This window comes from Entelurus aequoreus, linkage group LG22 (assembly GCF_033978785.1).
Source record: "Entelurus aequoreus isolate RoL-2023_Sb linkage group LG22, RoL_Eaeq_v1.1, whole genome shotgun sequence".
NCBI classification, from domain to species: domain Eukaryota; kingdom Metazoa; phylum Chordata; class Actinopteri; order Syngnathiformes; family Syngnathidae; genus Entelurus; species Entelurus aequoreus.
Genome location: NC_084752.1, coordinates 14054560 through 14070736, shown reverse-complemented (window position 1 = coordinate 14070736; position 16177 = coordinate 14054560). Strand labels below are relative to the sequence as shown.

The window sequence follows — 16177 nt, the reverse complement described above, 5'->3', positions numbered from 1 at the left end:
TTTTATTTGTTGTGTCACTTTTACAAGCAAAGTAACAAAATATACAGGAACTTTTACCCCTCCAGTAGGGCTGGGCGATATGACTTGAAAATAAAATCTCAGACTTTTTTCACAGAAAATTTAATTTACAATTTTTTTTAATGTTTTCACTACTTTAAAAGAAATTAATAAAAATTAAAAAATGAATACAAATAATGGAGATAATGTAAACGTGTTGCTTTTATATGACCAACTGGATGCGTAACAGCGGCAGATTCTTTTTGTTTACATTCTAGTGAACATGTCAGTTTCCACCGTCGGCGGACCATATGCGCCGCCATGCTCGTGTCATACCGTTGCCATGCACTAAATATACGTAGAGCTTCTATTTTTGTAGGTTGCCGCAACATTGCGGTTTAATATTAGCTAAAATTTGCTTGTGTTGGACAGGACGTCATTGACAAACTAAATAAATGATCCTGTTTACTTTCAAAATAAAATATTCAGCGTTCAAGCTGGAATTGATGCTGTGGCGCATTTGCTTACATGTGAGTTGAAAAATAAAGCTCCAGTAGATCCGCGCTGATGTCCGTGTCTCCTCTACTTAACAGCCATAAAAAAATGACAACCCTCCCAAATATATTACACTATTTACAGTATATCCATTCATACATTACATTACTTTTATTTACTTTCACGTTAAAAGAAAACCCCCACTAATTTTTAAGATGTTGCGACTTTCATTTTATTTTGGAGTAGTAGTGACTTCCTCCCGGTCAACTTTCTTTGTTTTCACTTTATCAAAGTGCGCATGCAAGTGACGTCCAGGCCACGTTGGGACCACATTGGGGCCTGTGCGTTTACGCGGGAGTTTGTTTGTTGTTATTTTTGCCTTGTAAAGAGTTGCGGCTGGATGCTTCTGTTTCAGATGCTGTAATAAAGTTGCTGTGCTGCTGCCTTTTTTAACAAAAACTTTGCAGCGTGCAGTCATTTGTTCCACAAACCCAAACCGCTGACAACACTATTATTTTCTTTGGAACAAACGTCTCGCTCTCGTTTTTTGTTAACATTAGCCATGTTGTGCTATGTGTGTGAGAATCTCCATAAGGTAATAAGAGGGAGAGCGGAAGCTACGGAAATTCCTTGGGGCAAAAAATATGCCACGGCAAGTGGGAAAACTGATTTTTGATTTTTTAAATCATCTGTAACAAAAAACTCAAATTTATTGATAAAATCGATTTATTGCCCAGGCTTACCCTCCAGCATTCTAAAGATGGATATACACTATATTGCCAAAAGTATTTGGCCACCCATCCAAATGATGAGAATCAGGTGTCCTAATCACAACCCTGTATAAAAAGTATAAAATCAAGCACTTAGGCATGGGGACGGTTTCTACAAACATTTGTGAAAGAATGGGCCGCTCTCAGGAGCTCAGTGATTTCCAGCGTAGAACTGTCATAGGATGCCACCTGTGCAACAAATCCAGTCGTGAAATTTTCTTGCTCCTAAATATTCCAAAGTCAACTGTCTGCTTTATTATAACAAAATGGAAGCGTTTGGGAACAACAGCAACTCAGCCACAAAGTGGTAGGCCATGTAAACTGACAGAGAGGGGTCAGCGGATGCTGAAGCGCATAGTGCAAAGAGGTCGGCGACTTTCTGCAGTCAGCTGCTACAGAGCTCCAAACTTCATGTGACCTTCCAATTAGCCCACGTACAGTACGCAGAGAGCTTCATGGAATGGGTTTCCATGGCCGATCAGCTGTATCCAAGCCATACATCACCAAGTCCAATGCAGTGGTGTAAAGCACGTCGCCACTGGAATCTAGAGCAGTGGAGACGCGTTCTCTGGAGTGATGAATCACGCTTTTCCATCTGGCGACTCTGGGTTTTGGAGGTTGCCAGAAGAACGGTACATTTCGGACTCCAAATTTGGTGGAGGAAGAATTATGTGTGGGGTTGTTTTTCAGGAGTTGGGCTTGGCCCCTTAGTTCCAATGAAAGGAACTTTGAATGCTCCAGGATACCAAAACATTTTGGACAATTCCATGCTCCCAACCTTGAGGGAACAGATTGTTCCTCTTCCAACATGACTGTGCACCAGTGCACAAAGCAAGGTCCATTAAGACATGGATGACACAGTCTGGTGTGGATGAACTTGACTGGCCTGCACAGAGTCCTGACCTGAACCCGATAGAACACCTTTGGGATGAATTACAACGAAGACTGAGAGCTAGGCCTTCTCGACCAACATCAGTGTGTGACCTCACCAATGCGCTTTTGGAAGAATGGTGGAAAATTCCTATAAACACACTCCTAGGGATAATACTCGGAACCGGTTTTCCCGGTTGTTCGATAAGAAAAGAACTGAGTCCTCGGACTCGTATCCCTTTTTGATAACCGGTACCCGTTATCGAGACCACTATAGTAAAGAAAAAGAGTTGGTTCTATATTCGAATCCCTGGAATCCCGTCCCGACCAGAAATGCTCCGTGAGAAATCACAAGAAATTACGTCACGTAGCTCAGTCATTAGGCGCAGATAGGGAAAGCAGGGGCCGGAAAAAGCGCTCCAAGGTGTAATAAAGTTCAAAACAAAGGTATAATCCAATGAATAACTTTACTGAGAGATTTGAGCAGGGTACAAACACATGACGAACACTTTTACGACCAATCGGAAACATAGCAACCAGGCTAGCAACGCACCTTCTTTACCGCAGCTGTCGCAACGTTCTTAAAGCAACCGCAGCACATACATATATGACATCTCCCTTTTTTAACTTTTGTTTTTCTTTCCTTGTAAACAAAACAAAATCACACTGTATATGTGTTGTCTGTCTAATTATAAGTAATGTAGACGAGGCGTGTTGGCTGAGTTCTTGACGTCTTAGCTGCCGAGTGAGACGACATGCAACAACACTTTTCGGGGCTACCGCGCATGCTCGTCACTCCCGTTGCATGCTGGGTAGTGTAGTTGTTATATTCCTAGCTCATAAAATCAAATCTTTCCCCCTATAAAGAAATAATGTTAACTCAATAAAGTGTATTTCTTTTTTTAGCTTTAACTTTTCATATTTTAGCATTGTAACCACATTTGCAAACAACTTTTCTCCTCATAGAATTTTCTTTCAATAAAGAAATGAAATGCAAAAATGTCAAAGCATCATAACAAACAGTTATGTCAAATAGCAGCAGAAGTGCACTTTTTGGAGAGCTGTATTATTTTCAGTTTTGTGCCCAAGGGACTGATTTTATTTAACACTATAGTATTATTTATACACCTATAGTGATCACAGAGACAGGTTGTTTTTGTGTTACTGTATATATTTGTTTTTCTGAAAAATCCCACTTAATATACTTTGGGTAACAACAGTCAATATTTATTAATTTATTAGATTTTATTTTTTTCTTATATAATAAAAGTGAGCTTTTGTTAAACCAAATATTGTGTTTTTTTCCATATACAACAACCTATCTGGACTCGATAAGAGAATCGACAAGGAATCGGTTCGATAAGAGGATTCGATAATAGGCTCGAACTCGATAATTTCTTATCAAACATCATCCCTAAACACTCCGCATCTTTGTGGACAGCCTTCCCAGAAGAGTTGATGCTGTAATAGCTGCAAAAGGTGGACCCACATCATATTGAACCCTATGGGTTAGGAATGGGATGGCACTTCAAGTTTATATGTGAGTCAAGGCAGGTGGCCAAATACTTTTGGCAATATAGTGTAGTTTGGCCAAAGAATGAATTATCCCAAAAGGCTCTAGAATGGGAGCTTGGCAAAAAGAGATGAGCCAAACCATATTGACCATTACTGAATTTTTAATAATTAGCAGATGCACGTGTCAATAAATGTACTTTTCTACCTTCTCCTTTCATGCGAATGATCCGATCAGAGGGGAATCTTTGGCTGTTGACCTTTTCCTCCAGATCAAACATTCTTTTGCCATCAATTTCCTCATCTGAGATGCCATCCTCATGATAACGCCTCCGAGTACTGGACCGCTAGAAAAGCAAAAGGAAGTCTTTGTTAAAAACAACCAACTGCCATGTGATCACTTCTCTACAAAGGTTTTCCCCAGATTGCCAGTATACATGTGGCATTTGGGGCGTGGTGAGGGCATGGTCAACAGGACATCATCATATTTATGACATCATGATTAATTTAATCAGATATGATGCATAGATTATCTTTAAAAAGGTTACACAAATGTTTTACATATATTTAAAAATAAATCTGTTTTATTAAGATCTGTTATTTTTTTCTTATATTGTTTTGCTCTATTTTGAAATTGTTGCAGCTTATTGTAAAATGCAACACAGGCTACACTATACTCTGCCCTCCTTGAATGTTGGAATTTAGTTTTGACAAATATGTAAATAGTCCTTTAAAGGCCTACTGAAAGCCACTACTACCAACCACGCAGTCTGATAGTTTATATATCAATGATGAAATCTTAACATTGAAACACATGCCAATACGGCCGGGTTAACTTATAAAGTGCAATTTTAAAATTCCCGCCACACTTCCGGTTGAAAAACTCCTTTGGATATGATTTATGCGCGTGACGTCACAAAATCCACAGAAGTGGTTGGACCACATCGGACCCGATACAGAATACTCTTGTTTTCTTCGACAAAATTCCACAGTATTCTGGACATCTGTGTTGGTGAATCTTTTGCAATTTGTTTAATGAACAATGGAGGGTGCAAAGAAGAACGTTGTAGGTGGGGTCGATCGGTGTATTAGCGGCTAAGTACAATACTTACAGCAACACAACAAGGACTAGCAGACGCCTAGCCGATGCTTGCCGCCAAACCCACGGATGAAGTCCTTCGTCGCGCCGTAGATCGCTGGAACGCAGGTGAGCACGGCTGTTGATGGGAAGATGAGGGCTGACTGGCGTAGGTGGAGCGCTAATGTTTTTATCATAGCTCTGTGATGTTTCAGGCACAACACCGGTTGCTAAGTTGCTAAATTAGCCTTAGCGTCGTTAGCAACAGCATTGTTAAGCCTTACCAGGCTGAGAATTTTTAACCGTGTAGTTACATGTACATGGTTTAATAGTATTGTTGATTTTCTGTCTATCCTTCCAGTCAGGGATTTATTTCTTTTGTTTCTATCTTCATTTGAGAACGATGCTATCACGTTATCTCAGTAGCTAAGTGTGTCACCGATGTATTGTCGTGGAGATAAAAGTCACTTTAAATGTCCATTTCGCGTGCTCGACTCTCATTTTCAAGAGGATATAGTATCCGAGGTGGTTTAAAATACAAATCCGTGATCCACAATAGAAAAAGGGGAGAGTGTGGAATCCAATGAGCCAGCTTGTACCTAAGTTACGGTCAGAGCGCAAAAAGGTACGTCCATCACTGCCTCTCTAGTCCTTCACTGTAACGTTCCTCATCTACGAATCTTTCATCCTTGCTCAAATTAATGGGGTAATCGTCGCTTTGTCGCTCCGAATCTGTCTCGCTCCATTGTAAACAAAGGAAAATTGTGAGGAATATTGCCTCCTGTGACGTCACGCTACTTCCGGTACAGGCAAGGCTTTTTTTTTATCAGCGAGCAAAAGTTGCAAACTTTATCGTCGATTTTCTCTACTAAATCCTTTCAGCAAAAATATGGCAATATCGCGAAATGATCAAGTATGACACATAGAATGGATCTGCTATTCCCGTTTAAATAAAAAAAATTAATTTCAGTAGGCCTTTAAATTAGAGATGGAAAACAACTTGAGGTAGTTTATTGATATTCTCCACAATGAAGTCACTGTAAAACTAAGCACACTAATGCAAGTACATCAATATACACATGAAGTGCACACACATGTAGGAATTATGTTAAATTAATAATACAGTTTGGAATACACGGAAAAAAGCAATACAATTATACAGGGTGAAGGTTAGCTCTAATGCTGCTAGCTTAATGCTAACGTATAATGGAGAAGCTCATTGACAAGCTAATGAAAATTAGCAAGGCCAATCGCAGGGCACATAAATAGACAAAACAATGTTTTACATTCACATTCATACCTGCGGAACTATTTAGAGTCTCCAATAAACTTAGCGTGCAAAGTTTAGGAATGTGGGAGGCGTGTGGGCGTTATTGTTGCTAGCAAAATTTAAAAATTAGGGTAGTTTTCATAGGCTTGAACAATACATGTATGAATTAACTTGCAAAATCTCTCTTGAACATTTTCTGCTGACTATAATTTTGCTAAGTGCCAACACAGTTCCGGGGCAGATCAGATGTGCGACTAGCTGTGGTGCTTATACTGACACGCAATTTAGATGCACGTTTTTTTAAAATAAAGTATAGAGGAACATTTTTATGATATTCAGGATGTTTTTGAAACTACCTATGTCTAATAGTGGATAAATAATAGTCTAAATACAGTATACCCATTCATACAATATATTACTTTTGGTTAAATATTCATACTTTATTCAAATGATATGTGTTCAGTATCTAATAAATTGAAATGTATTATGTTTGCAGATGATACAAATGTATATTGTTCAGGAGAAGACTTGAAGGAAGTGTTGAAGATATTAGAAGTTGAGTTGCTTCAGCTAAAAAAATTGTTTGATATTAATAAGTTATCATTAAATGATAAGAAAACTAAATGTATGGTGTTTAGTGGTGCAAGGACAAATTGTGAAGCAAAATTAAAATTAAATCAAGTGGAATTTGATAGAGTATATGAAACTAAGTTATTGGGAATAATAATTGATCATAAATTATGTTGGAAACCACAGATTGAATATATAAAGGGAAAATATCCAAATCCATTGCTACTATTTCTAAAGTAAGACACATGCTGAATAAGAAATGTCTGCATATGTTATATTATTATTTTATTTTTCCATGTCTAACATATTATGTTGAAGTTTGGGGAAATGTTTATAAAACAAACATAGACCCAATAATTAAACTTCAAAAAAGGGTAAATAGAATAATACACAAAGCGTACTACTATGAACCTACCAATCCATTATTCATAAGTTCTAGTGTGTAAAAATTTTCAGATATTGTGTTTTTAGAAACAATGAAAATTGTGTTTTGGGTAAAGAACAACAGCCTTGTATTCTTAGGTTATTTAAATTAAGAGGAGAAAAACTATAATTTACAGGGGATGTCGAATGCAGCTGAGATGGGCTCCAGCGCCCCCCACAAACCCAAAAGGGACAGCGGTAGAAAATGGATGGATGGATATAGATTTTTGAAATATGTAAAGTAAGAACACATCTAAAATACAAATGTATTTCAGTTTTAGGAGTTAAATGGTGGAACAAGCTCAGTGATGAGTTGAAGACATGTACCGCATTTTTCGGAGTATAAGTCGCTCCGGAGTATAAGTCGCACCGGCCGAAAATGCATAATAAAGAAGGAAAAAAACATATATAAGTCGCACTGGAGTATAAGTCGCATTTTTGGGGGAAATTTATTTGATAAAATCCAACACCAAGAATAGACATTTGAAAGGCAATTTAAAATAAATAAAGAATAGTGAACAACAGGCTGAATAAGTGTACGTTATATGAGGCATAAATAACCAACTGAGAACGTGCCTGGTATGTTAACGTAACATATTATGGTAAGAGTCATTCAAATAACTATAACATATAGAACATGCTATACGTTTACCAAACAATCTGTCACTCCTAATCGCTAAATCCCATGAAATTTTATACGTCTAGTCTCTTACGTGAATGAGCTAAATAATATTATTTGATATTTTACGGTAATGTGTTAATAATTTCACACATAAGTCGCTCCTGAGTATAAGTCCCAAACTATGAAAAAAACTGCGACTCATAGTCCGAAAAATACGGTACTTCTTTGTTAAGGTTTAAGAAAGCCTTGAAAGGTGAAATAATAGTCCGAAAAATACGGTACTTCTTTGTTAAGGTTTAAGAAAGCCTTGAAAGGTGAAATAATGGAAATTATAAAATATAGCAACAATTACTTTCATCCCATTGATTTTATTGAACGTTGATGTTCCAGGCAATCTAATTTTCAGTGAATGTACTGTATAAGATAGGCAAATATAAGCCTTGGCTTCAGCCTATTCCTTTTTTGGTCCTTCTTTTTCTTTTTTTTTGTGTATGTGTATGATAGTTAACATGTATAATCTGTGCTGTTAAATTGATCACACAAAATGGTTGATTATATGACTGAAATAAACTAATTTAATTTAATTTTCATGTAAAAAAACCCATCATTTTTAAGGGGTGCCAACTATCATTTCGCCGTGGCGCTGCGCCACAATCAATTATATGTAGGGGAAACCCTGTCACTTAGGGTGCACTCATGCACATACACAACATGACTTCTTTACCGAACCTACTATCATTTGTCACTGTCACATTCAGCCATGATGAAGTGCCTTTATTGACCCTTGGAATTTACAAACAGTAGCAGTAATATTATTACATACTAACCTGTAACGATCACAACCCAGTTTGTTACAAAACCTGACCTTTTCTTGGCAATGACTTTGGTTACCGAATCATATCAAATTGAAAATCATAAAATTGCGTTAAAAACTGCAATTAGAGAGAGTAAGCTAGGAACACTTTTCCACCTGCTGACTTTTATAGTTGTGTCCACTTTGCAGGCTTCGACCAATGTAGCTGTGTTAATAGACTTAGACAAACTTTATTGATCCACAAGGGAAATTGTTCCACACAGTAGCTCAGTTACAAAGGTTGGAAAGGATAATGCACACAAGGGCACAAAAATGGGCCAAAAAGTATAAAATAGACTAAAAATGACTAAAAATGTACTATAGTAGCAATATAAAACATATGTAATATTTACACATTATATAACATAATAATATAATGCATATGAAATTGAATTTCCTATAATGTTTTTATAATTTTAATATTCAGGTACCTATGTAGATTAAGTTAAAGTTAAATAATAGACAACTACAGATAAAATTACAGTTGTTGGCGTTTTGCCTCATGATAGTAATATTTCTAGAGAAGGGGAGCATGTTGATTTCTTTACTGCAGGTTATTCCTGAACACCTACATGGGGCAAGCACCCCGTTTTTTAAATCCCAATGACGTTATAAAAGAAAGACAATAAAAACGCATTTGATGGGACTCAAATGTCCCGCGGTCCTCACTTTGAACACCCTTACTTTAACAAAAGCATTTGACACAATCAATAATTATATCTTAACAAACAAATTAGAAAGGTATGGAATCAGAGGGTTGGTCTTGAACTGAGCTGAAACACAGAGCTGAAAATATTTTGTGGCGTACCTCAGGGATCAATACTTGGACCAAAATTGTTCAATCTTTATATCAACTATATTTGTGAAGTTACAAAAGACTTAAAGTTAGTATTATTTGCACTTAAAACAACTGTGTTTTGTTCTAGAGAGAACACACAGAAGATAATACAAATAATAACAGAAGAAATGCACAAACTAAAAAGATGGTTTGACAAAAACAGACTATCTTTGAATATTAGTAAAACTAAAATAATGCTATTTGGTAACAGTAGAAGGGAAAGTCAAACACAAACACAAAAAGACAGAGTAAATATTGAAAGAGTAAAAGAAAACACATTTTTGGGTGTAATAATAAATGATGAAATGAACTGGAAACTTCATATAAAAAATATACAACATAAAGTAGCAAGAAACACATCAATAATGAATAAAGCAAAATATGTTCTGGACCAAAAGTCACATCATATTCTTTACTGCTCGCTAGTGTTACCATATCCGAGTTATTGTGTAGAAATATGGGGAAATAACTCCAAAAGTATGTGTCAGTCACTAACCGTGTTACAAAAGAGATCAGTTATAATAGTACATAATGTTGGGTATAGAGAACATACAAGGCCTTTATTAAATCCCAAATATTGAAATTCAACGATTTGGTGTATTTGCAAACAGCTAAAATAGTGCAGTGTTTTTACACTAGTGTGCCGTGAGATACAGTCTGGTGGTCCTAATTGGATAAAAAATATTTTTTTTGCAAACCAGTAATTATAATCCGCATATAAAGTGCCGTTGTTGAGTGTCGGTACTGTCTAGAGTTCGGCAGAGCAACCATGTTATACTCTTCCATATCAGTAGGTGGCAGTAGGTAGCTGATTGCTTTGTAGATGTTGGGAACATGGTTTGTCGTGATCACAATATGCAGACGTCAGTGGGAGGCAGTGTCCAGGTAAAAAGGTATCTAACGCTCAAACCAAAAATAAACAAAAGGCGAGTGCCACTAAGAAAAGACATTGAAGCTTAGGGAAGGCTATGCAAAACAAAACTAAAACTGAACTGGCTGCAAAGTAAACAAAAACAGAATGCTGGACGACAGCAAAGACTTGCAGCATGTGGAGCTGAGACGGCGTCCACAAAGTACATTCGAATATGACATGACAATCAACAATGTCCACACAAAAAAGGATAGTAACAACTTAAATAGTCTCGATTTCTAAAACAAAGGGAATAGCGCTCAAAGGAAGACATGAAACTGCGACAGGAAATGCCACCAAAATAGGAGCTAAAACACTACATACAGGAAAACACCAAAAAACTCAAAATAAGTCACGGAGTGATGTGACAGGTCGTGACTCTAGACCAGTGGTTCTTAACCTTGTTGGAGGTACCGAACCCCACCAGTTTCATATGCACATCCACCGAACCCTTCTTTAGTGAAAAATAAAATGTTTTTTCAATTCAAGAAAAAGTTATACAGTTGTGTTTTTTTACTGGTGCACAAAATGAACTGTGTATGAACATCACCTTGTTCAAAGAACAAAACCAACACCATGCATGAACTCACAACAAATTACACACCTTACACACAATACCATGAATTGATTAACGTGGACTCCGACTTAAACAAGTTGAAAAACTTATTCGGGTGTTACCATTTAGTGGTCAATTGTACGGAATATGTACTGCACTGTGTAAACTGTACTGTTTCATATAATGTATTCTCTTCCTTTGGAATCTGCTAGTAAAAGTTTCAATCGATCAATCTAACAACCTGCAAATCAGATGGAAAATTAGAGGAAACATTGTTTGGGGGGTATCCATAATACGCTGATAGGGAGAAGTTTTTATTTACACGATAAGTCGGATGTGCCTTTGCCTCCGTGGCGGAGGCTCTGCCGAACCCCTGAGGCCGACTCACCGAACCCCTAGGGTTCGATCGAACCCAGGTTAAGAACCACTGCTCTGACCTACTTTGAGACAAGAGCTATAGTGATGCATGGTTGGTTATGGTTTAAATTTATATCCAGCACTTACGAGAACTACTTTTTTACCGTCTATATCGACTGCTGAGTGTCATTTTTTTTATGTTTTCTGCTAGTGGTGTGCCTCCGGATTTTTACAGTTTAAAAAAAAATGTGCCTTGGCTCAAAAAAGGTTGAAAAACACTAAAATGATGTACAAAGCAAACTATAACCTGCTACCCTGGAATATACAACAATTCTTCTCAACAAAAGAGGAGAAATATAACCTTAGAGAAAAATCTAATTGGAAACATTTGTATGCTCGTACAACACTTAAAACCTTTAGCATATCAGTAAGTGGAATTCAATTATGGAATGGATTAACCAAAGACATCAAACAAAGCACCAATATGATCCAGTTTAAGAGACGGTTCAAACTACAAGTGTTCACAAAGTACAAAGACGAGTATGATTAGTTTTTTTAGATAATGATTATTTATGTATTTAATATTTGTTTATTTACTAGGGTATATTATTTATTTATTCACTGTTCTGTCACAGAGAACAAGGAAATGGGATAAAATTGCTATAGTATGAAAAAGGGGTAGGATTAAATAAGATCTGCTTCTTCCTACCCCTTTTCGGACGATCCGTAATGAAACAACTGGAAATATGTGATGCATTACATTGTATCGTATGCATGTTCCAAATAAACTGAAACTGAACTGAACTTATTTCTCACTGAGTAAGCGACACAATGTTGACGAACGAACATTTGATTTGATGAATAAATTAAAGTCGGATATATTTCAGTCAGTGTGGTGAACGGCGATTATTTCATATTTGATACCATCCATTACTGTATGACAAGTTCTAATAAATAATTAAAAAAAATAGACTATGTGTGTACATGGTTAGAAAGCGTAAGTGTTGATCTATATAAAGAAAAAGTGTTTGTATTGATACAAAACAAAGGGTTTCAATGGACGAGCAGTGTGATGAAAATGAGTTAGTTCAGACATAACATCAAGAAAGTGGTTTATCACGCAATACACCATGCAATAGATGTCACCGTTTAGATAATTGTACACCAAACACAACTTCAAGCGATTAAAGATATATTTAATATATTTACCCCCATTTTAGACCAATTGAGATGTCGCTGTCTTAGCTTTCTGCCATGTCGTTTATTGTATTCTTCTTCTCTTTCCGTCTTCGTCGTCTTCTTCTCCTGTTAATGGCGGTTGGCAAGCCACCTTTTTTGCGCATGTGCGCCACTCCATGGCACGGAGTGTAGTCACCGCCCCCAAAACCAACATAACAATAATGATAATAATGATATAAACAATAATAATACTAATAATTATTATATGTATAGTAATATTTTTTTATATATAAATAATAATACATAAATATAATACTAATAATGATGTACTGTAATAATATATACATCTATACAGTATATGTATAATTTATGTATCAATGCAATTTAATAAAAAATTAATAAGTCCAAAAAGTTGGACGTTCAAGTTAGACCCCATTTGAAAAAAATATCAACAATTTAAATGTTTTATGTATAATGAAATATTTTATTTTATTTAAAATGTAACATATTATTTTTTGGTTTTCTGTTTGTATTATTATACAAATATATGATGTTTGACATTGTAATAATATGCATGCCGCAAGCCACCGTTTCTGCGCATGTGCGCCACTCCATGGCACGGAGTGGAGTCACTTCCCCCGAAACAAACATAATAATAATAATGATGATAATAACAAAAATAATACCAATAATAATTATATGTAGTAATAAGAATGTTGACATAAATATATAAATAATAATACATAAATATAATACTAAGAATTATGTACTGCAATAATACACTATATTGCCAAACGTATTTGGCCACCTGCCTTGACTCACATATGAACTTGAAGTGCCATCCCATTCCTAACCCATAGGGTTCAATATGATGTCGGTCCACCTTTTGCAGCTACTACAGCTTCAACTCTTCTGGGAAGGCTGTCCACAAGGTTGCGGAGTGTGTTTATAGGAATTTTCGACCATTCTTCCAAAAGCGCATTGGTGAGGTCACACACTGATGTTGGTCGAGAAGGCCTGGCTCTCAGTCTCCGTTCTAATTCATCCCAAATGTGTTCTATCGGGTTCAGGTCAGGACTCTGTGCAGGCCAGTCAAGTTCATCCACACTACACTCTGTCATCCATGTCTTTATGGACCTTGCTTTGTGCACTGGTGCACAGTCATGTTGGAAGAGGAAGGGGCCCGCTCCAAACTGTTCCCACAAGGTTGAGAGCATGGAATTGTCTCTACTAAATCCTTTCAGCAAAAATATGGCAATATCGCGAAATGATCAAGTATGACACATAGAATGGGTCTGCTATTCCCGTTTGAATAAAAAAAAATCATTTCAGTAGGCCTTTAATTTAACATATTATTTTTTGGTATTGTGTTTATATTATTATACAAATATATGACGTTTGACATTATAATCAATCAATGAATCAAAGTTTATTTATATAGCCCTAAATCACAAGTGTCTCAAAGGGCTGCACAAGCCACAACAACCTTCTCTGCTCAGATCCCACATCAGGGCAAGGAAAAACTCAACCCAATGGTATGACAATGAGAAAACTTGAAGGGGTTAATATGCATGCTTGAAATAAACCAATACTATAACCATAACCGTATGTGTATATTTTATTTTTATTACAGTAGTATTTTTTAAAAATAACTCAACATTTATTTTTTTCTTAATTGTTCATCAATTAATTCAATTAAACTTATTTTTACATAACACATGCATATTTGTATATATTTTGTGTCAAAACATGGGGGACACCCCATGTTTTGTTATATATTATCTTTTCTGTTAAGTCAGTAAAGACTATAAAAAAATGGGACCCATTACCTCCCTGCTTGGCACTCAGCTTTAAGGGTTGGAATTGGGGGTTAAATCACCAAAAATGATTCCCGGGCGCGGCACCGCTGCTGCCCACTGCTCCCCTCACCTCCCAGGGGGTGAACAAGGGGATGGGTCAAATGCAGAGGACAACTTTCACCACACCTAGTGTGTGTGACAATCATTGGTACTTTAACTTTAACTTAAATATGGCAACATATACAATGGATGAGTTTTTAATACAAAAAGCAAAATTGGATTTTTTTCTCTCTTGCAAAGACACACTATGGGAACTTAACATGATGTTGTTGCTTCCATAAGGCAACATAATACTTTTACGGATATAATACATAATTTTACAAAACCCACAACCAGTGAAGTTGGCACGTTGTGTAAATGGTAAATAAAAACAGAAAATAATGATTTGCAAATCCTTTTCAACTTATATTCAATTGAATAGACTGCAAAGACAAGATATTTAATGTTTGTACTGAGAAACATTTTTGTTGTTGTTGCAAATAATCATTAACTTAGAATTTACAACACATTGCAAAAGTTGGCACAAGGGCATTTTTACCACTGTGTTACATGGCCTTTCCTTTTAACAATACTCAGTAAACGTTCAGGAACTAAGGAGATCAATTTTTGAAGCTTTACAGATGGAATTATTTCCCATTCTTGCTTGATGTACAGCTTAAGTTGTTCAACAGTCTCCGTTGTTGTATTTTACGCATCATAATGCGCCACACATTTTCAATGGGAGACAGGTCTGGACTACAGGCAGGCCAGTCTAGTACCCGCACTCTTTTACTATGAAGCCACGCTGTTGTAACACGTGCAGAATGTGGCTTGGCATTGTCTTGCTGAAATAAGCAGGGGCGTCCATGAAAAAGACGTTGCTTGGATGGCAACATATGTTGCTCCAAAACCTGTATGTACCTTTCAGCATTAATGGTGCCTTCACAGATGTGTAAATTACCCATGCCTTGGGCACTAATACACCCCCATACCATCACAGATGCTGGCTTTTGAACTTTGCGCCCAGAACAGTCGTGATGGTTATTTTCCTCTTTGTTCCGGAGGACACGACGTCCACAGTTTCCAAAAACAATTTGAAATGTGGACTCATCAGACCACAGAACACATTTCCACCTTGCATCAGTCCATCTTTGATGAGCTTGGGCCCAGCGAAGCCGGCAGCGTTTCTGGGTGTTGTTGATAAATGGCTTTCACTTTGCATAGTAGAGCTTTAACTTTCACTTACAGATGTAGCGACAAATTGTAGTTACTGACAGTAGTTTTCTGAAGTGTTCCTGGGCCCATGTGGTGATATCCTTTACACACTGATGTCGCTTTTTGATGCAGTACTGCCAGAGGGATCGAAGGTCACGGCCTTGCCGCTTACGTGCAGTGATTTCTCCAGATTCTCTCAACCTTTTGATAATAATACAGACCTTAGATGGTAAAATCCCTAAATTCCTTGCAATAGCTCATTGAGAAATGCTGTTGGACAACTCGCTCACGCATTTGTTCACAAAGTGGTGACCCTCGCCCCATCCTTGTTTGTGAATGATTGAGCATTTCATGGAAGCTGCTTCTATACCCAATCATGGCACCCACCTGTTCCCAATTAGCCTGCTCACCTGTGGGATGTTCCAAATAAGTGTTTGATGAGCATTCTTCAACTTTCTCAGTCTTTTTTGCACTTGTGCCAGCTTTTTTGAAAGATGTTGCAGGTATCAAATTCCAAATTAGCTAATAATTGCAAAAAATAACAAAGTTTACCAGTTTGAACGTTAAGTATCTTGTCTTTGCAGTCTATTCAATTGAATATAAGTTGAAAAGGATTTGCAAATCATTGTATTCTGTTTTTATTTACCATTTACACAACGTGCCAACTTCGCTGGTTTTCAGTTTTGTATTTTGCACATTACACATTTTTTTGACTTGTAATTCCACATTTTGTCACACAAAAATTCCCATTTCCTTTTTCTACATTTCTCAACACATCGACACATTGCCTACATTCCAAACATTCCTACTTTTCACCAATTTCC

General features: G+C 36.8%; 1 protein-coding gene across 1 annotated transcript in view; it reads right to left on the bottom strand.

The window, feature by feature from the left end:
- The window catches only part of kdm2aa (lysine (K)-specific demethylase 2Aa), a 49705-nt gene extending 37248 nt beyond the window's left edge, over positions 1-12457 (bottom strand). The window contains 2 exon segments of the mRNA XM_062032414.1: positions 3853-3991; positions 12331-12457. Coding sequence (XP_061888398.1) covers positions 3853-3991; positions 12331-12336 — 145 coding nt within the window. The 5' untranslated portion in view covers positions 12337-12457.
- Positions 12458-16177: the final 3720 nt, after the last annotated feature.